Genomic DNA, 21,868 nt, shown 5'->3' with positions numbered 1-21,868 from the left:
AGTGCTGAGGGAGTGGGCACTGTCGGAGGGTCAGTGCTGAGGGAGTGGGCACTGTCGGAGGGTCAGTGCTGAGGGAGTGCCGCACTGTCGGAGGGTCAGTACTGAGGGGGTTCCGCGCTGTCAGTGCTGAGGGGGTGCCGCACTGTCGGAGGGTCAGCGCTGAGGGAGTGCCGCACTGTCGGAAAGTCAGCGCTGAGGGAGTGACGCACTGTCGGAGGGTCAGCGCTGAGGGAGTGGGCACTGTCGGAGGGTCAGTGCTGAGGGAGTGCCGCACTTTCGGAGGGTCAGTGCTGAGGGAGTGCCGCACTTTCGGAGGGTCAGTGCTGAGGGGGTGCCGCGCTGTCGGAGGGTCAGTGCTGAGGGAGTGCCGCACTGTCGGAGGGTCAGTGCTGAGGGAGTGGGCACTGTCGGAGGGTCAGTGCTGAGGGGGTGCCGCACTGTCGGAGGGTCGGTGCTGAGGGAGTGCCGCACTGTCGGAGGGTCAGTGCTGAGGGAGTGCCGCACTGTCGGAGGGTCAGTGCTGAGGGAGTGGGCACTGTCGGAGGGTCAGTGCTGAGGGGGTGCCGCACTGTCGGAGGGTCGGTGCTGAGGGAGCGCCGCACTGTCGGAGGGTCAGTGCTGAGGGGGTGCCGCACTGTCGGAGGGTCGGTGCTGAGGGAGTGCCGCACTGTCGGAGGGTCAGTGCTGAGGGAGTGCCCACTGTGGGAGGGTCAGTGCTGAGGGAGTGGGTACTGTCTGAGGGTCAGTGCTGAGGGAGTGCCCACTGTGGGAGGGTCAGTGCTGAGGGAGTGGGTACTGTCTGAGGGTCAGTGCTGAGGGAGTGCCGCACTGTCGAAGGGTCAGTGCTGAGGGAGTGGGCACTGTCGGAGGGTCAGTGCTGAGGGAGTGCCGCGCTGTCGGAGGGTCAGTACTGAGGGGGTGCCGCGCTGTTGGAGGGTCAGTGCTGAGGGGGTGCCGCGCTGTCGGAGCGTCAGTGCTGAGGGAGTGGGCACTGTCGGAGGGTCAGTGCTGAGGGAGTGCCGCACTGTTGGAGGGTCAGTGCTGAGGGAGTGTCGCACTGTCGGAGGGTCAGTGCTGAGGGAGTGCCGCACTGTCGGAGGGTCAGTGCTGAGGGAGTGCCGCACTGTCGGAGGGTCAGTGCTGAGGGAGTGGGCACTGTCGGAGGGTCGGCGCTGAGGGAGTGCTGCACTGTCGGAGGGTCAGTGCTGAGGGAGTGGGCACTGTCTGAGGGTCGGTGCTGAGGGAGTGCCGCACTGTCGGAGGGTCAGTGCTGAGGGAGTGCCGCACTGTCGGAGGGTCGGTGCTGAGGGAGTGCCGCACTGTCGGAGGGTCGGTGCTGAGGGAGTGCCGCACTGTCGGCGGCTCTCTCTCTCCTTTCCTGCCCGATGCTGCTCTCTGCGGTTTAACGGTCTCCCGTCCTCGAGGGCGGTTTGAATCGGGCGCGCGCCTCCTGTCGTTCCCGCAGTGCGCGCCCTCGCCGCTGCCTGAGCGTGTCCCGCGGTGGGGCCCGGCTGGGCCGGGCCGGGCCAGGCCAATGGCTGGAGCCGGCTCCCAGGAGGAGGCCAGTCCGGCGGCAGAGGGTGAAGCCGAGGGCGAGGCTTCAGTTTGGGCCTGCGGCGAGTACCGGCTGTTGGTGTGGACGGCAGCCGCCGTGTTACTGCCCGTCATACTCACCCTGTGGTGCAGCGTGAGGAGGGCCCGGCGGGAGGAAGCTCTCAGGAGAGGCCCAGGCTTGGGTCTGGGCCTAGGCCTGGGCTCATGGCCCGGAGCCTCGGTGCACAGTTGGCGCTACACCGACCTGTTCACGCGGCCCACTTACTGCAGCGTGTGCGGCCAGGCCACTCTCCGCGGCTCCTACTGCCCTTGCTGCGGAATCTGTGTCGATGACTCCTGCTTGGCCCAGGCCGAGCGGCGGCTCCGCTGTAAGGAGGCGGTGCAGCCGCCCCCGGCCCCGGCCCCGGCCCAGGCCCAGCCCGAGGCCCCGGCCCCGGCCCCCGCCCACCAGTGGGTCCGCGGGAACCTGCCGATCTGTAACTCGTGCTCGGTGTGCGGCGCGCAGTGCGGCTGCCAGCCGCGGCTGTGTGATTGCCGGTGTGTGTGGTGCCAGCGGGTGGCCCATGATGACTGTGTGGGGCAGCTCGCTGCTGCCTGTGACCTGGGCCCGCTCCGCCGCGCCATCATCCCCCCGCGGTATCTCTACATGGCCCAGCGGCGGAGGCGGCAGCGGCGGCCGGCCCCCGGGGAGCAGCTCAGCCAGGTACCCGGGCTCCCCCCGCACTCACACCCACACCCGCACCATCACCATCCTCCCCCCCCCATCATCCTCCACCAACCCCCACCCCACACCTGCTATCATCCTCCTCCCCCCCCGCCATCATCCTCCTCCCCCCGCCATCATCCCTCAACCCCCCATCCTCCACCAACCCCCCACCCCCCTGCCATCATCCTCCCCTCCCCCCCGCCATCATCCCTCAACCCCCCATCCTCCACCAACCCCCACCCCACGCCCGCCATCATCCCTCCCCCCCCGCCATCATCCTCCCCCCGCCATCATCCTCCCCCCGCCATCATCCTCCCTCCCCGCCATCATCCTCCCCCCCCCCCCGCCAGCATCCTCCCCCCCGCCATCATCCTCTCCCCCCCCGCCATCATCCTCCCCCCCCGCCATCATCCTCCCCCCGCCATCATCCTCCCTCCCCGCCATCATCCTCCCCCCCCCGCCAGCATCCTCCCCCCCGCCATCATCCTCTCCCCCCCCGCCATCATCCTCCCCCCCGCCATCATCCTCCCCTCCCCCTGCCATCATCCTCCCCGCCCCGCCATCATCCCTCAACCCCCCTTCCCCCCCATCCCCACCCTCCCCTGTTCGCTCCCCCATCCCCACCCTCCCCTGTTCGCTCCCCCATCCTCACCCTCCCCTGCTCGCTCCCCCATCCTCACCCTCCCCTGTTCACTCCCCCATCCTCACCCTCCCCTGTTCGCTCCCCCATCCTCATCCTCCCTTGTTTACCCCCCCCAATCATCCCCATGCTTGCCCTCCACTGTCCCCATTGTCCCTCTCCCCTCTCCTCATCACCTACCACATCGACCCTTTCCTTCTCCCACCCAACCTCCTCTTCCCTCCATTATCCCACATTCCAATCTGAATTCATATTGTGTGATCGTCTTTGTAATGTGATGCTGGTTGGTGTGCTTTGATTTCTGCACTAACGTGCTTCTACACTCCTCCTCTCTACAGTTCTCCTATATGTGCCCAGAAAACTGGAGCCCAATTCTGGTCCTGGCGAATGCTCGCAGTGGAAACAACATGGCTCAGCATCTGATGGGAGAATTTCAAACACTCCTTAATCCCATTCAGGTAATAATTTGGATCTGTGGGAGCTTCATGATTGACAGGTGAATGAAAGGAACATCAGCAGCACCTTATCTGGCTTTTCAACTTTACATGTGATCCATTTTGAAGATTCAAGTTACAACAATGAATGAGTAACTTGCTTTTGGGGGAAATATCATGTCATAGTGTACCCCGCACATTGTGCTGGTGGTGAGGGATTTATTATTTTCCTCTTTTCAGATGCTAACTAAAACTAATCTTATCTCTTTATGTGGGATGGTGTTAAATGTTTTCACATATTTCTTTGAAGTGTCTCATCTCCGCCTCATTTTATTAAGGGTGCTGTTGTTATGACTCCAGATGATATTATTCCCAGACTGACATCTGGCTTGATAGATCACGTGTTTTTTGGTTTTAACAAGATAGCTTCTCACTGAAACAGAAACCAAGCATGCAAGGCTGCAGATTCTGTTTTCACAGTAAGAAAGTTTATTATGCAAAAACAAATATTCACATCACTCATATATTTAAAGATTTTGAAATGTTACTAACCCTATAAGGAATTCTTTTCTTTATCATCCCTCCTTTTCGCTGTGCTGTTCAGCTCCTAGCCTTCAGAATTGATGCAGTCTTTCGGGGTCCTTCATACAACTGAACTCAAAACTTATTGAGCTTCAAGTAACTCACTCAGTGTTTTAACCAAATACGTCTGATCTGGAGCTTTTACTAAAACCCTAATGTTGGCAGCATGTTGGCTCATTGGTTAATACTACAGCCTCCCTCTGCCACGGACTCAGATTTGATTCCAGCCTCGGGTGAATGTCTGTGTGGAGTTTGCACATTCTCCCCGTGTCTGTGTGGGATTCCTCCGGTTTCCTCCCACAGTCCAAATATGTGCAGGTTAGATGGATTGTCTGTGCTAAATGCAGGTTTACAAGGATAGGGTAGAGGGGTGTGTTTGGTGGAATGCTCTTCGGAGGGTAAATGTGGACTTGATAGGCCGAATGGCCTGCTGCTTCACTATACGGATTCTGTGATTCTAAGGTAGCCTATTTTTTAACAATTCTAAACAATCTACATAAATCAATTCCTGACCTTCCAAACTGCGATCTAATGCATAATGTTTACCATTTTTGATTGTAAAATTCTCCCAACCTACACAAAAAAAAATCATTTGTCAAGAAGGCTTTCTCCTACTATGTTTCAAAAAGTATAACCATGGACTCAGAAATGCTTATAAGTTAATTATTACACCCTTCAGATGCACAGAAATGCCACTGATAAAAAATTTTTAAAACTCAAAATAATTGACATTTTAATGCATTTAAATCACATAATGAAAATATTAAATTTTTGCTGTGTTTGAGGTGATGTGGTTTACTTGGATTTTAATGAGATGTTTGACCAGGTTGCATGAGCAGACTGGTCAGATAATTGAAACCTCATAGGGAGCCAAGGGAAATTGGATTCAAAATGAAGGGTGCTTATCTTTTCTTTTGGCAAGGGCAGTGAGTGAGTTGCTCCTCTCTGTCTGCATTGTGAGGGGGACATTGACATTTATCTGTGTCTGTCTGTGTATGTGAGTGTGCGGGGGGTGGGGGGGTGTCTCTGTGTGTGTGTCCATTCCTGTCTCTCTCTGGTGGATGATGGGTGAATGAGCGGTTGCTGAAATTGTCCCTGAATGTGTGCGTTGTGCCTCTGCAGGTTGTTGATCTTGATTCCACGACTCCGTACAAAGCTCTGCAGTTGTGTACACTTCTACCGAGCCACAAAACGAGAGTGCTGGTTTGTGGGGGAGATGGGACAGTGGGCTGGGTGCTGGACGCCATTGATGACATGAAGTATAAGGTATGAAAAATCATAATAAATGGGAACGAATAAATACTCTGTTTGGCCCCTCAAGCCGGCTCTGCCATTCAATAGCATCACAGCTGATCTGGCTTACTTCACATCCACTTTCCTGCCCTTGCTCCATAACCTTTGATTCCTGACTGAGAATCTACCTATCTCAGCCTTAAATATATGCAAAGACTCTGACCCCATAGCTGTCTGTGGCAAGGGGTTCCAAAGAGAGATAACCCTCAGAGAAGGAATTTCTCTTCATCTCAGTCTTAAATTGGCATTCCTTTTTCCTGTCAGCATTTGCTCTGTCAAGTCTCTTAAGAATCCTGTATGTCTCAATGGGATCATCTCTGTCCTCTAGACTCCCATGAGTAGGGTCCCATTCTGTTTAGCCTTTTCTCATAAGACCAGACCAGGGATCATCCTAATGTAATGTCTCTGAACTGCCACCAATGGAATGATTTCCTTCAACAAAGGGACTAAACCTGTGTTCTTGTACAGTTGTGGTAAGACTTCCCTCGTCTTACATTCCAATCCCTTTGAAGTAAGGGCCATGTTTTAGTCTTCCTGGTTACCTGCTGTACCTAAGTGCTAGCTTTCTTTGTTTCATGTATATCTACTCTGAAGTCCCTTTGTGTTACAGCTTTCCAGAGTTGTTGTTTTGTTCTACCTTCCAAAATGAAAAACTTCATTTCTTCCCACGTTATATTCCATTTGTCGATATTTTGTTCACTTACAAACTCTACCAAAATCTCTCTGTGAACTGTATGTATCCCTCTAGCAATATACCTTTAGTGTCATCTGTAAACTTCGCTATGGTACATTCAATTCCCTAGGAGAAAGTGAGGTCTGCAGATGCTGGAGATCAGAGCTGAAAATGTGTTGCTGGAAAAGCGCAGCAGGTCAGGCAGCATCCAAGGAGCAGGAGAGCTTCTTCAAGGAAGGCATCCTTGCAAGAGAATTCGCAGTAGGTTAAAATCAACTAGGAGAAAGTGAGTACTTTCTCCTGAAGAAGGGCTTATGCCCGAAATGTCGACTCTCCTGTTCCTTGGATGCTGCCTGACCTGCTGCGCTTTTCCAGCAATACAGTTTTCAGCTGCATTCATTTCCCTCAGAGTAAAGCTTCTATTATTCTTTTCATTTGAAAGAAAAGCTAACTCTTTTAAACTGAAAGTAAGGTTTCATCTATACTTTCTCTATCAAACGCACCTGGGACAATTGCAGCACAGAGTTAGATCCAGAGTAAAACTAACTCTACTTTTAAACTGAAAGCAACACTCCCTCTACCTCATTCCATCAAATTTTCCCAGGACAGGTATTGCAAGGAGATAGATACAGAGTAAAGCTCTCTGTATACTTTCTCCATCAAACACTCCCAAAACAGGGACAGCACAAGTTGCAAATTCTATTTTGGATAAATATGGGTTGTAATTTATAGTAGACAATTACTGAAGGTCAGTGATGTGTATCTTATTGGCAGTGCTTGATTCTGATCAAACTCATGTGAGCATTGGCAATAAACCTGATGTTGTCTTTGTTCAGGGACAGGAGCAGTACATTCCATATGTTGCTGTTCTCCCTCTGGGAACTGGCAATGATTTGTCAAACACTCTCGGCTGGGGAGCTGGATACACCGGTGACATCACAACCGAAGAGATTCTTCAGAGTGTTCTAGACGGGGAGGTAACCAGATTAGATCGGTGAGTTCTGGGTTCGCTAGCTGAGAAACATCAGCAATCAGCTTTTCTGTAGGAAAGATGTCCCAGAGAACCTCCTGTGGCTAACCTGTGTAAAGAGATTGCCACGTGGTGGGGATGTGTGGAGCAGTAACGAACACTTGAGCCTAAATGGGTTTTAAAGAGCCTCTTAAAGAAAGAAGATCATTAGGGTGCGGCAGTGGGATTTAGGGAGGCAACTGGGTCAATTAAGAGATGGCTGGTGGTGGTGGTGGGGGGAGGGGGGGTGGGTGGTTAAGACAATAAGAAAATGGAGCAGGAATAGGCCACTGGCCAGTCTGACCTGCTGCACAATTCAGCAGGATCATGGTTGGTCCAACATTCCACTTTCCTGCCTTTTACCTATAAATAACCCTTGGTTTCTCTACAAATCAAGAATCTGTCTATGTCAGCCTTAAATATACATGGGGATTGTACCCCCCCCCCCCCCCCAAGTCTCTATGGCAAAAACTCTTAACCCTCAGAGAAGCAATTCCTCCGTATCTCAGTTTTAGATTCGTACGGGTTTATTCTGAGATGATTCCCTGTGGTCCTAGACTCTCCCATGAGGGGAAACATCCTCTCCTTGTTTACCTTTTCATGCCCTTTGATCCTTTATATCTCAGTGAGTTCACCTCTCATTCTTCTAAACTCCGGTCAGTAGAGTCCCAACCTGTTGAACTTTTGCTCATAAAACAATCTCTCCATTCTGGGAATTGTCCTAGTGAGCTTTCTCTGAACTGCCTCTGGTGAAATGATATGCTTCCTTAAATGAGGCAATCTAAGCTGGGAGAGGTGATATGTCACCGAGGTCTGTACTGTGTGAATTATCTGTTCAGTGTGGGGGCTGTCCGTTTTGTAGGAATGCAGCCGATAACTGGGGAGGGACAGAGCCAGCAGAGGATTTAAAAGCTTGTGGGTTGGAGATGGACAACAAGGTAGGGGTTTTTGGATGAAAGACACTTGCTGCAACATTATATACAATAGAATCATAGAATCCTACACCATTCAGTCCATACTGACCCTCTGAACAACATTCTATCGAGACCTACCCCCATAACCCTGCATTCCTCATGGCTAACCCACCTAGCCTGGACAATATGGTAACTTTAGCTAATCCATCTAACCTGCACACCTTTGGACTGTGGGAGGAAACTGGAGCACCCGGAGGAAACCCACACAGACGCAGGGAGAATGTGCAAACTTCACACAAACAGTCACCAGAGGCGGGAATTGGACCCAGGTCCCTGGAGCTGTGAGGCAGTCGTGCTAACTACTGAACCACTGTGCTGCCGAAACAGAAGGGTTTTGGAGAAGCTGGATTTTCCAGGATGAGAGAACAGTTAGGAAAGCATGGAATGCTTTGGCAGTGAAAGTCCTGATGGAGAGGAGGAGATGGACAAGTGACAGTGTTCTTTGTTTTTCTAACCATTCTCCAGAGCCCCAGTGTTGATGGTGAGATAGAAATGTCACAGTATCCTTGAAGCTGTATACATGTAGCTGGGCACTGGGTACAAGACTGGGCTGCTCATTGACAATGAGTTGGGTGTTTCTCAGCTACAGTGCAGCTGTGTTTACAGCACTTGCATCCTATGTGTATCTGCTATGATTTCACTCTGGCCACTGGAACTATTTCAGCTCCCATTTACATTCCTTACAATACATCTCTAAGAACTGCTGTTGTCTATCTCTTTTGTTGGAATCAGACTGTATGGGCAGATATGCCTCAAACCAACAATTGTAAACAGCAGGACAAGAGAAAGTTAAATCAACAAGTTGAGTTTTAAAATGGAGGACGCAGAGTAACTTTGACCTGTTGGACACAGTGGTCTTTTAATCCAGAGACTCGGGTAACGTTATGGGAACCCGAGTTCAGATCCTGCCATGGCAGATGGTGAAATTTGAATTCAATAAAATCTGAAATTAAAAGTCTGATGGTAACCATGGATACATTATTGATTGCCAGAAAAGCCCATCTAGTTCACTTATGTTCTTTCAGGAAGAGAACTTCAACCCTTACCTGGTCTGGCCTACACCTGACTCCAGACCTACAGCAATATGATTGACTCTTAACTACCCTCTGGGCAATTAGTGATGGGTAATAAATGCTGGCCTACTCCTTATCCCATGAATGAATAAAAACAAAATTGAAGTATGAGTGAGCTGACAGGAAGGAGAAAGTGTGTGGGGGACAGGAGCTATGAGAAAGTAATGGTCACTGGATGCATGTTAGGTAGCAAGATAAGACCTAGAGGACCTACTTACTCGGGGTAGTGTCTTAGGCCCAATCATCTCCGTCTGTTTCATCAATGACCTTCCCTCAATCATAAAGTCAGAAGACTGAATGCTAAGCACCATTTGTGATTCCTCCGATACTGAAGCAGTCCATGTTCAAATGCAACATAATATTCAATGGTGTTACTGTCCCTGAATCCATCACTATTAACATCCTCTGGGTTACCATTGACCAGCAACTCAACTGGACTCACCACATAAATGCAGTGCTACAAAAGCAGGTCAGAGGCTAGGAATGCTGTGGCAAGTACCTGACCACCTGACTCCCCAAAACCTCTCCATCATTCTGCAAGGCACAAGTCAGGAATGTGTTGGTCCAATCCTCACTTGCCTGGATAGGTACAGCTCCAACAACCCCATCCAGGACAGAGCAGCCCACTTGATTGGAACTGCATCCACTCCCTCCTCCACTGACATTCAGCAGCAGTGTGTACTACCTACAAGATGCACTGCACACATTCACCAAAGATCCTCAAATAGCACCTTGCAAACCCATGACCACTTCCATCTAGAAGGATAAGGGTGGCAGATACATGGGAACACCACTGCCTTTATGTTCCACTCCAAGCCACTCACCATCCTGACTTGGAAATATCTTGTCAGTGTTGCTGAATCAAAGGCCTGAAATTCCCTCTGTAAGGGCATTATAGGTCTACCCACAGCAGGTGGGCTGCAGCAGTTCATAAAAGCAGCTCACCACCACCTCAAGGGGCAACTGGGGATTGGGCAATAAATGCTGGGCCTAGCCAATGATGGCCACATCGCACAAATTAATTTTAAAAAGTGCTGTCCTTCCAAGTAATGCATGTGTCCTCAGAGTGAATTTAATGAAAAAAGAATGCTTATGAGAATTGGAGTTTTCATAGGGACAGAAAATGCTATAAGTGCTTGGGCTGAGAGGTGGCAAATGGAGTTCAACGCAGACAAACGTGAGGTGATTCACTTTGGGAAGAATAACTGGAAGGCAGAATACTGGGTCAATAGAAAGATTCTTTGTGGTGTGGATGTGCAGAGGGATCTTGGAGTCCATGTACATAGATCCTTGAAAGTTGCCACCCAGGTTGATAGTGCTGTTAAGAAGGCATAAGTGTGTTAGGTTTCATTGGTAGAGGGATTGGATTCCAGAGCCACAATATCATGCTGCAACTATACAAAATGCTGGTGTGGCCTCTCTTGGAATATTGTGTACAGTTCTGGTCGCCCCATTTCAGGAAGGATGTGAAAGCATTGGAAAAGGTGCAGAGGAGATTTACCAGGATGTTTCCTGGTCTGGAGTGAAGGTCTTATGAGGAAAGGCTGAGGGAATTGGGTCTGTTCTCATTGGAAAGAAGAAGGCAAGGGGTGGATTTGGTAGAGACATACAAGATGATCAGAGGATCAGATAGGGTAGACAGTGAAAGTCTTTTTCTTAGAATGATGACGTCGGCTTGTACAAGGGGGCATAGCTACAAATTGAGGAGTGATAAATTTAAGACAGATGTCAGAGCCAGGTTCTTTACTCAGAGAGTGGTAAGGGCGTGGAATGCCCTGTCTGCCAATGCAGTTAACTCAGCCCCATTAGGGAGATTTAAACAATTCTTGGATAAACACATGGATGATGATGGGATAGTGTAGGGGGATGGGCTTAGATTAGTTCACAAGTCGGAGCAACATCAAGGGCTGCGTCAGAGAGAAAGAGATAAGTATATCAGATCGATGAACTTGCTTAGTATTCTCTGTCACTTGTTCACCTTGTGAGCTTGAAATGAAAATTAATTCTGTGTCTGAAAAGCAACTAGTATCCGGGCGGGCACATTACCTGCATGAAACCATCCAAGCAGTGTGTTCAGGAGAGGAAATATTGTGGGATAAGGATTGAATTGCTTTCTAAGTATGAATTCAATGTTTCCAATTCTCCCCACAGATGGAGTGTGCGGGTGACAAAGGGATTTTACAGCTTCCATAGGCCCAAGGTAACAATCACATCCAGTATCCTCCCCCTCCATACATCAAAGAAGCAGGCATGCGCTCTTCTCTCTCCCTCCCCTCTCTCTCTCTCCCTCCCCTCTCTCTCTCTCTCCCTCCCCTCTCTCTCTCTCCCTCCCCTCTCTCTCTCTCTCCCTCTCCTCTCTCTCTATCTCTCTCTGCCCCTCTCCATCTCTCCCCCACACTCCGTCTCTGGCTCTCTCTCTCTCTCTCTCTATCTGGATTGCAGTCAATGGCTGTAGCACTGTGTGTTCCTGCTGCCTCAGTTAGAAGTCCTGTCTTATAGGCTGTCTGATTACACTGTTCTCTGCTCCTATTCTTGTTCCCTAGATTTACACCATGAACAATTATTTCTCCATTGGACCAGATGCGCTTATGGCGCTGAACTTCCATGAGTGCAGGCAGCAAAGCCCTTTCCTTTTCTCCAATCGGATTATTAATAAGGTGAGCAATTCCATGTACAACACTTGGAATACTGTGTTCAGTTCTGGTCACCTCGTTATAAGGAGGATATGGAAGCTCTAGAGAGGGTGCTGCGGAGATTCACAAGGATGCTGCCTGGACTGGAGGGCATGTCTTATGAAGAAAGGTTGAGGGAGCTAGGGCTTTTCTCATTGGAGCGAAGAAGGATGAGAGGTGTACAAGGTAATGAGAGGCATAGATAAATAGCCAGAGACCTTTCCCCAGGGCAGAAATGGCTTTCACAAGGGGACATAATTTTAAGGTGATTGGAGGAAGGTTTAAGGGAGATGTCAGAGGTAGGTTCTTTACACAGAGAGTGGTGGGTGTGTGGAATGCACTGTCAGCGGTGGTAGGAGAGTCAGATACATTAGGAACATTTAAGCCTCTCTTGGATAGGCACATGGGTGATAGTAAAATGAAGGGTATGTAGGTTAGTCTGATCTTAAAGTAGGATAAAAGATCGGCACAACATCGAAGGCTGAAGGTACTGCATGACGCTGTACTGTTCAATGTAATTCTGTGAATAAGATCAACAGGGTCTGCCTCTTCATTGAATAGTGACAGCACCAATCTGCCACATGTCCAACTGTGACACTGGCGTTCGAAAGTTTTAGAAAGATTGACATAACTGCACAGTTCTTGGCAATGTCTGGAAGGATGTCTGAAACTGTGTTGTGCCTATCCTGGGAGTGTTGGATGGGGACAGTGGGGGAGGTTTGTTGGATGGAGCGTGGGGACAGTGAGGGGGGGGGACAGTTGGAGGGGGGTTGTTGAATAGGGGTGGGGACAGTGGGGAGGGTTTTGTTGGTTGGGGAGTGGGGAGGGTTTTGTTGGGTGGGGACAGTGGGTGGGGGTTGTTGGATGGGGTGGGGACAGTGGGAGATTATGGGGAGTGGGGACAGTGGGGGGGGTTTGTTAGATGGAGCGTGGGGACAGTGGGGGGGAGTTTGCTGGATGGGGGTGAGGACAGTGGGGGAGGTTTGTTGGATGGAGCGTGGGGACAGTGGGGGGGGGTTTGTTGGATGGGGGTGGGGACAGTGAGTGGGGTTTGTTGGATGGGGGGATGGGGACAGTGGGGGAGGTTTGTTGGATGGAGCGTGGGGACAGTGGGGGGGTTTGTTGGATGGGGGTGGGGACAGTGGGGAGGTTTGTTGGATGGGGGGATGGGGACAGTGGCGAAGGTTTGTTGGATGGAGCGTGGGGACAGTGGGGAGGTTTGTTGGATGGGGGGATGGGGACAGTGGGGGAGGTTTGTTGGATGGAGCGTGGGGACAGTGAGGGGGGTTTGTTGGATGGGGGGATGGGGACAGTGGGGGAGGTTTGTTGGATGGAGCATGGGGACAGTGGGGGGGGGTTTGTTGGATGGGGGTGGGGACAGTGAGGGGGGTTTGTTGGATGGGGGTGGGGACAGTGAGGGGGATTGTTGGATGGGGGTGGGGACAGTGAGGGGGGTTTGTTGGATGGGGGTGGGGACAGTGAGGGGGGTTTGTTGGATGGGGGTGGGGACAGTGGGGGGGGTTGGATGGGGGTGGGGACAGTGGGGGGGGTTGGATGGGGGTGGGGACAGTGGGGGGGGTTGGATGGGGGGATGGGGACAGTGGGGAGGTTTGGATGGGGGGATGGGGACAGTGAGGGGGGGGTTGTTGGATGGAGGGTGGGGACAGTTGGGGGGTGTTGTTGGATGGGGGGGTGGGGACAGTTGGAGGGGGGTTGTTGAATAGGGGTGGGGACAGTGGGGAGGGTTATGTTTTCTGTGTAAACGAGTGGTGCAATGTTTAGTTTCAGGTTAAAAGTGTTGAGGCAGCTTTACTGTGTATCTCACCGTCTGCTGTGCTTGCCTTGAGATGAAATTTCCCCGTGGTACTATTGGGACTGTGGGATGGAGCAGGATTTAGTTCAGTACACTGTGTGCACCACTCGCTGTCCCACACTCCACGATTATATTGTATTGTAGCTCTAGTATCCAGGTGTAATCACTCACTCCAGACTGCAGTTCCTGGTAGGTCTTGTGCTAATTGACAGAGTTTCTTACTTTGGATTCAGCCCTGGAATTTCTCACATTTCTGTTATTTATTTCATGAAAAGGCTGTTTATTTCTTCTATGGGACCAGAGACTGTTTAGTTCAAGCTTGCAAGGACCTGGATCAGAAGATTGAGGTGAGTTTGCTGTTGTCAGCATTTCAAAGCTCAAGTTTATTGCAAAGGTGGGTTTGGTGATAGTGTTTGGGCTTGAGTGATGGGTGAGCTCAGTGATAATGTGCACTAGGCTGGAGGGTGTGAACACTGGTGGGTAGGGGCCTTGGTTTGGGCACTGGTCTGAGGCTTTATCTCCCTGCAAGCTGATCCTGTGGCTCAGACCGACAGGAAAACCAGATTCATCTTCCTGGTAAAATAAAATGCTGGAAATTTGAAAGAAAAACAAATTGCTGGAAAAACTCAGCAGATTTTGGCAGCATCTGTGGACAGAAACAGTTTCGAGTCCAGTGACTCCTCTTTAGCACTGGTAGCTAGGAAAAGCTGGTAAATATGTACATGCTGAAGATGTGGGGAGCGGGAAGCCCAGAAAGAGAGACAAAGGGATAGATGATAATATGCTAATGAGAAGAGGTTGACGCTGGGGACAGTAAATAGGTGATAAAGGGTTGGCTGTGCTGCCAGTGTCATTGCCAGGGCCCAGAGTGTGGGCATGAGTAAAGGACAGAGAGGGCAGTGTACAGGTTTTAAAATTATTGAATTCAATATTGACTCATAGAGGCTGCAGGGATCCCAAGCTGAAAATGAGTTTCTATTCTTCCAGCTTGTGCAGAGCTTTCCTGGAGCACCGCAGCTGGCCTGAGGCAGATGTTGGCCAGGAAACACTGTGGCAGGCAGCTGGAAGCATGGGTCATGTTTGTGGACAGAACGTAGGCATTCTGCAGAGTGGTCACCCAGTCTGCAATTGTTCTGTCTGGTGTAGAGGCGAGCACATTGTCAGCAGCGAATATATTAGATTAATTTGAGTGAAGTGGTGGTAAATTACTGCTTCAGCTGGAAGGTGTGTCTAGGGCCTTGAATAGTGAGGAGGGAGGAGGTAAACAGGCAGGGGTTGCACCTTCTGTGGTTCCAATCGCAAGTGGCATCATAACCAATGTAATGGAGATGGAGAAACTGGGAGAATGGAATAAAGTCTTCACTGCAAGCCGGGTGTGAGGATGTGTCATCAAGGTAACTGTGGGAGTTGGTGGGTTTGTAGTGGATATTGGTGACCAGCCTATTACCAGGAATGGGAACAGATGTTGAGGAAAGGAAGGGAAGAGTCAGAGATAGACCAGATGAAGGTGAGAGCAGGGTGGAAATTGAAAGCAAAATGAATAAACTTTTCCAGTTCTGGACTAGAGAGGGAAGCAACACCAATGATGTCATCGATGTACCAGAGAGAGAGTTGTAGGTGGTGGTCAGTGTAGTTCCAGAGCAATGGATGTTCCACATACCCCACCATAAGACAGGCAAAACTGTGCAGGTACCCAGGGCCACCCCTTTGAGAGGAGTTTGAGGAGTTGTTCAAAGTGAGTTTGAGTTTGACCAGGTGGAGGAGGGTGGAGGTAGTAGATGGGGACATCTCAGCTCTTTCTCTCCAGGAGGAAGTGGAGTGCCCTGAGACCATCCTGATGGGGGAATGGCTGTGTCGGGGGAGTGTATGTCCATGGTAGAGAGAACGTGGCTGGAGCCCACAAACTGGAAATTCTGAAACTGACATAAAGTATCAAACGACCCGCAGATTTAAGGGACTAGACAAGAGTAATCTTGGTTTTCTCACATACCAGCACTTCAAAGCTGGATTTCAGTGGCTGTAAGTATCTGGGAAATCCTGGTGGGCTGTGTGTGCTTGTAGAATCCTTCCTGTCACTAACCCTTGTCGGTCACCCCTTTCCTGGTGGGCCCTCTTCGGGAGAAAGGTGCCTCTGCTGTCTCTCTCAATCTGTCCTCCTTTGCTTTTTCTCTTCTGTACCTCCTCACCCAAAACACAGTTGGAGCTGGATGGGGAAAGAATTGCATTGCCGAAACTGGAGGGGATTATCGTTCTCAACATTGCTTACTGGGGAGGGGGCTGTCGGCTTTGGGAAGGCACAGGGGACAAACCTTATCCCCCTGCCAGGTAAGTCCTACTTTAACAATAGGCTGAAAGCAGGTACTGAGAGGCTGCTCTCCCACCTTGAGTGCTGCGATCCTGTGACGTGTGTGGCACTAGCCTGTGCTCTTTACCCCTGAACAGATGTTACATGTAAATGTAACATCGAAGAGTGAGTGAGTCCTTCGGGGTTGAGAGCGAGCGAGTTCACCCCTTTGAGGAGGGGGAGTGAGTGAGTTAACCCCTTTTGGGGGTATTGGGGAGAGAGAGCAAGAGCGAGTTAACCCCTGCGGTGGAGGGGAGAGTTTCCCTTCAGGCAGTGGGGGAGAGGGCAAGTTAACACCTTGTTGGGGGGGGGGGGGGAGGGGGGAGTGAGTTAACCCTTTTAGAGAGAGAGCAAGTCAGCTGTTTCAGGAGAGAGTATGTGTGTGTCAGTCTGTCCTTCATGGGAGGGGAGGGAGAGTTGTACAGAGTGAGTGTTGTGATTTGGGGGTGATTCATTGAAGGAATGGAGTGTGGTGGATTCTCATCATTTAACAAATGTTCTTGGGTCTTTTAGGACAGGGTGTTGTTTGACAAAGAACAAATCTAGTGTTGACTATATCAGTTTAACTACTAACACAAACGCTGACAAAGGAAAGGTCAGCCTAGCTGATAGTAATATTGATATCTAACTGTGATCTGGCTCTGTATCGCAGCTGGAGAGGAGATTGGCAGAGAAGAAAAACAAGGTTGTCAGTGCAGTTATAGGTGAGAGTCGTGTTCCACGTTGTGGTTGGGACAGACTGGAAGACATAAGCTATGGATAGGACTGGACAGTTAGCCAGCTTGTCCATTGTCCACCTCTTGGGAGTAGCAAAAGCTTTCAAGTTTCACAACCTCCTTCCTGTAGCAGGGAGACCAGAATTGTACACAATATTCCAAAAGTGGTCTAACCAATGTCCTGCACAACCACAGCATGATCTCCCAACTCCTATACTCAGTGCACTGACCAATAAAGGAAAGCATACCAAACACCACCTTCACTATCCTATCTACCTGCGACTCTATTTCAAGGAGCTATGAATCTGCACTCCAAAGTCTCTTTGTTCAGCAACACTCCCCAGTATCTTACGTTTAAGTGTGTAAGTCCTGCCCGGGGGAATGATGTGCTTGCCCATTGGCCAATTTGATCAAGATCCCATTGTACTTTGAGGTACCTTTCTTCGCTGTCCACTACACCTCCAATTTTGTGTCATCTGCAAACTTACTAACTGTACCTCTTTTGTTCACACCCAAATCATTTATATAAATGATGAAAAGCAGTCTTTGTGCACACCGCTAGTCACAGGCCTCCAGTCTAAAAAGCAACCATCCACCACCACCCTCTTTGAGCAATTCTGTATCCAAATGGCTAGATCTAACCTTGCTAACCAGTCTATCATGAGGAACCTTATTGACACCTTACTGAAGTCCATATAGATCACATCCATCGCTCTGCCCTCGTCAGTCCTCTTTGTTACTGCTTCAAAAACTCACCTCAGTTAGTGAGACATGATTTCCCTCCCAAAGCCATGTTGACTATCCGTAAAGATTTGAGTCAACTTCATCTTCCAGAAACACAACTGCCAGCTTTCCTACCTCAGAGCAAACTTCTTAGCTGGCTCCATGTCCCTGCTTCAATCTGACTCAAAATCACAACTAGATTCAAAACCCCCAACTCTGCAACCAACTCCCCCCTCAATGTTGGGACTGACTTAGAAATTGTTTAAACAAAAGGGCCCACTGAAGCCTGTTCCAGTAAAAGGTTACTGAGCTGGAATGTTGCATTTCTCTCTCCTCAATAACTTTCTGAACTGCTGAGTATTTCCAGCATTTCCTGTTTGGTTTAGATTTTCAGCACGGGAAGCGGTTTGGTTTTGTAATGAAAGCAGGGACTGATGAAAGGCTGGTTAAACCAAACCTATCCTTAACATGACCCCTGCAATTGTCCAAGACAAAAGACAGACTAGAATAGAAATACTTTATCAAACAGCATCATTAACAGGGAGGTGATGATGTGGGTACCATGTCACTGGACTCTCAGGGTAATATTCTGGGGTCATGGGTTTGGATCCCACCGTAACAGATTGTGAATAGCAAGGGTCTTTGTCTTAGGGTGGAGGAGTTCAAAATTAGGAAGTATATTTTAAGACGAGAGGAGAACATTTTTAAAAGGACATGAGGGGCAATCTTTTTACACAGAGAGTGGTTCATGTGTGGGATGAGCTGCCAGAGGAAGTGGTGGATGTGGGTACAGTTACAACATTGAAAAGACATTTGGATAGGTACATGGATAAGAAAAGTCTCGGGGGATATGGCCCAACACAGGCAGGTGGGACTAGTTTAGTTGGGAAATTTGGTCGGCATGGACTAGATGGACTAAAGGATCTGTTTCAATGCTGTATGACTCTGTGACTGATGTACGTTCAGGCCAGCAATACTAATGAATGAATTTTTTGAAAAGGCACCAATGAATCCTTCCTCTCACTTTTCCTTTTATCAAATCTGCAATTGCCATATCGTGGTGTTCAGTCAGGACAATCACAACTGTCACGATAGTGCCATGTGCAAGTCCAGACAGCAGAACATTAGGCTCCACATCTAGATGTTTCCTCCATTTCCCCAGCTGAAGGGACAGAACCAAAGAATTCTCTATCGGAATAGAAAGTGATGTTTTCCAATCCAAAACTAGGATCCTCGTACTAAACACAGGAAATGGCGAGGTCTGAGTGATGATCTGGTCACAATAGACTATGTATCATCACTAAAAAGCATGATAATGGATAATATTTAAAGAACACATACATTAATCATTGCAGTTATACATTTCTCTCAGGCAAAAGCACCCGACAGGAAACATGGCACAACTGTGGATAAGAAAGGATATTTCAGACAGTATTAGATCCAGACAGGAGTCATATAAAGTTGCTTAGAAAAATAGCAAGCTTGGGGACTGTGAGCAAAGGAGAAATAAGGGGTTAAATAAATGGGGAAAAATAGAAATTAAAATAAGAGACCAAGAAGATAGATGAGAGAAGAATGATAGACGCTGTCTAAATGGGCTTTAGCAAGGCTTTTGACAAGGCAGACTGAGTGGTAAAGTCAGATTACATGGGATCCAGGCAGATGTTGCCAAGAAAATATTTACTAGGATGTTGTCGGGTTAGAGGGCTTGAACTATAGGGAGAGGCAGAATAGACTGGAACTATTTTCCCTGGAATGTTGGAGCCGAGAGGTTAATAAAATCACGAGGAGCATGGATAGGGTAGACAGACGAGGTCTTTTCCCTGACGTGATTGAATCCAAAACTAGAGGGCATATGTTTAAGGTGAGAGGGGAAAGATTTAAAAGGGACCGAAGGTGCATCCTTTTCAGACAGAGGGTGGTGTCTGTATGGAATGAGTTGCCAGAGGAAGTTGTGGAGGCTGGTACAGTACAACATTTAAAAGGCATTTAGATGGGTATATGAATAGGGAGGGTTTATAGGGATATGGGCTGGGTGCTGGCAAACGGGACTAGATATATTTGGGATATCTGGTTGGCATGGATGAGTTGGACTGAAAGTTCTGTTTCTGTGTTGTACGTCTGTATAAGTTGATTATCTGTCATTGTTTTGTAGGATGTAAAGTAATGGCAGTGTGTCCACTGTGGCTGTTTCAGTGAATTGAGCTGAATATATTCTCTGTCCATCTACCTTACAGTCATAGTGACGGGCTGTTGGAAGTAGTTGGTGTCTATGGCTCATTCCATTGTGCTCAGATCCACGTGAAACTGGCCAACCCAGTACGCCTGGGCCAAGCCTACACTGTCAGAGTAAGTACATACCTCTCAGAGCCTGAAGAGCACTCTGGTGGCAGAAACAATCCCAAAACAGGGCTTTCCTGACAGCAGTCACCACTGCAGCTTGAGTCCATGATGATGCAGGTGGAAGTGGGTGCTGTATGCCATGGTGTTTGGGTATATACATTTTTTTTCTTTCAGGATGTTTGGTTTCTTTGGGGCATGCGGTCAGCATGTCAGCCTTTCAGGGAGTGGGGGGGATCCGTGCCTGGCCTTCCGGGAGGGAGAGGGGCCAGGTTTTGGGCTGGGTGGGGCTAAGGGCGCAGGGCCGATGATGGATTTTCCAGGAGGAAGAAGGGCTGGTTTTCTGGAGGGCAGGGGGAAGTGGAGAGGGGAGGGGTGATCCTGGATTTTCCAGGAAAGGGAGGGGCCAGTTTTCCCTGGGCAGGTGGGTGGAGTGTAGGGCGTTGCTGGATTTCTGGGAGGGAGTAGGGCCGGTTTTCTCGGGTGGGGGTGCCTGTCTTTCAGGTTGGGGAGGGCAGCAGCGCTCAGTTGCTGCTCCTGGGTTGAATTTGTTTCTGTGTTCCTCCCAGCTGATTCTGAAGAACTCGGTGATGCCCATGCAGGTTGATGGAGAACCCTGGGTTCAGGGACCATGTTCTGTTGTCATCACTCACAAAACCCAAGCTCTGATGATCTCACCATCAAAACGACAACCAGAGGAGGATGTCCAGGGTGCATCAGCACAAGGCACAGTGGAAAGCTGACACCGACATTCAGAATGGTACAGAGGCAATCCTGTCCAAACTGCCTCCCAACAGGGAAAGATGCACTTTACCAGAGTAACGTTACTCCCTCTCCGCTTGAATGGTGATTAGTAGCCGAGAAACATCAGATACTGTGATTCATGAGAGCTGGAGGGAGGGAGTGTGAGCACTGGGGCTGGGAAAGCCCCTGATCCTTGGGACTGGGGCAACACGATTCCTTTGTGGGATAGGGGAAGTTGATCCATGCAGGACATTGGAGGGACAACAGGAATCAGATGGGGAAGGATTTCTGCAAGTAATTTGAGTTCTTTTGTAGAGAGAGCTTTACTCTGAATTTAACCCCATGCTGTCCCTGTCCTGGAATTGTTTGATGAGGACAGGGTCAGGATTAAAGTGTGTTATCTTCCCAAGTACGACATTTACCAAAGGCAGCATAATATTCCTGTCTGCTCTCCACCACGGTCTTGTTTAGTTGATGCAGCTCCCCCACGAGTGATTTCCAGCAGATCGAGTGAGTTGGTTTAATTTTCACTGTCCCTCCCCTAGACCGCCTTTCTGTTTTTGGAAGTTGTTATTTCTGGATCTTTGATGTTGTTTACAGTATATTTTTTGTCTTGCTGTGTTTGCACAGATTCTGGACCTAATTGAGTCTTTGCACTGTGGCTGTTTACTGTGGTCATTGTTACTGCTTCATCCATATTCATACTGCCGGGGTCTGGACTGCACTGCTGATAGCTGACACTGAGTTGCAGGTCGACGCTGACTAAAGACCGGTTAACATTTCTGTATTGCATAACCAAATGAAAAGTCCCAACCTGCTTCCCAGGAGCTGTTCTCAAACACAATTTGACCCCGAGCCACATCAGGAGATATTAAAACAGGTCTCACAGCCTTGATATAAAGACAGAGAGAGATTTTAAACGCCTAAGAGGTGACTCCGGGTCAAGTTGAGCTCGAGCTTTGTTTGTGACCTTCATGAAAGTGCAGAACCGAGAGGCACCAGGGTCCAGGTTCTGCTACACCCCGGCCTTCACAGCCCCTCATCAGTGGGGGTCAGGAACTGAGGCTGCCCCTGGGGATTAGGGGAATGGAGCAGGGGGTGATGTTTGGGCTATACTGAGCTGTTGTTAACCCCAGTTCCATCCTGATAACGATGGGACTGATGCTGCTCTCAAACCAAATTCTGTCTCCTTTCCTGATTCCGAACATTGTTTCCACGTCACATTTTTATCCTCCGCTGCTTCTGGGAGGTGTAATGTCAAGTGTTCTCATTCCATCTGTTGTAATTTGTGTAAATGGGGAGGGAAGATTAATGTCCTGATTGTGGTCAAACTTTGTGACATCAATAATGTGAAATAAATTTGGGACTAGCTCTGAAAGAGTGTATCTCTTGTCTTCTGCTCCAGGTTAATATATCGAGTCAGAGGTTACAGCATGGAAAGAGACCCTTTAGCCCATTGTGTCAGTACTGGCCATCAAATGTCTATCATTCTTAATCCCACTTTCCTTCACTTGGTCTGTAGCCTTGATGCTCTGGCCTTTCAAGCTTCTCCTCTGTAGTTCTTTAATGTTTTGAGGG

General features: G+C 49.4%; 1 protein-coding gene across 3 annotated transcripts; it reads left to right on the top strand.

Moving 5' to 3' along the window:
- The first annotated feature begins 1,363 nt into the window (after positions 1 to 1,363).
- On the top strand, positions 1,364 to 21,668 carry dgke (diacylglycerol kinase, epsilon). Of its 3 annotated transcripts, none has more exons than XR_009646057.1 (11): positions 1,364 to 2,257; positions 3,239 to 3,358; positions 5,039 to 5,182; positions 6,719 to 6,876; positions 11,090 to 11,138; positions 11,482 to 11,595; positions 13,699 to 13,770; positions 15,621 to 15,748; positions 19,444 to 19,555; positions 20,116 to 20,392; positions 20,921 to 21,668. XR_009646057.1 is itself a non-coding variant. In XM_060844653.1 (11 exons), exons 1-10 carry the CDS (start codon positions 1,535 to 1,537, stop codon positions 20,287 to 20,289), a joined length of 1,794 nt encoding a protein of 597 aa, XP_060700636.1. In that variant the 5' UTR covers positions 1,364 to 1,534; the 3' UTR covers positions 20,290 to 20,306; positions 20,921 to 21,668. The 3 variants fall into 3 exon arrangements, 2 of the variants coding, with proteins under 2 accessions (XP_060700636.1, XP_060700635.1); XM_060844653.1 differs by having other exon boundaries at positions 20,116 to 20,306; XM_060844652.1 differs by having other exon boundaries at positions 20,116 to 21,668.
- Positions 21,669 to 21,868: the final 200 nt, after the last annotated feature.

This window comes from Hemiscyllium ocellatum, chromosome 25 (genome assembly GCF_020745735.1).
Source record: "Hemiscyllium ocellatum isolate sHemOce1 chromosome 25, sHemOce1.pat.X.cur, whole genome shotgun sequence".
NCBI classification, from domain to species: Eukaryota; Metazoa; Chordata; class Chondrichthyes; order Orectolobiformes; family Hemiscylliidae; genus Hemiscyllium; species Hemiscyllium ocellatum.
This window is presented reverse-complemented; position numbering and strand designations above follow the sequence as displayed.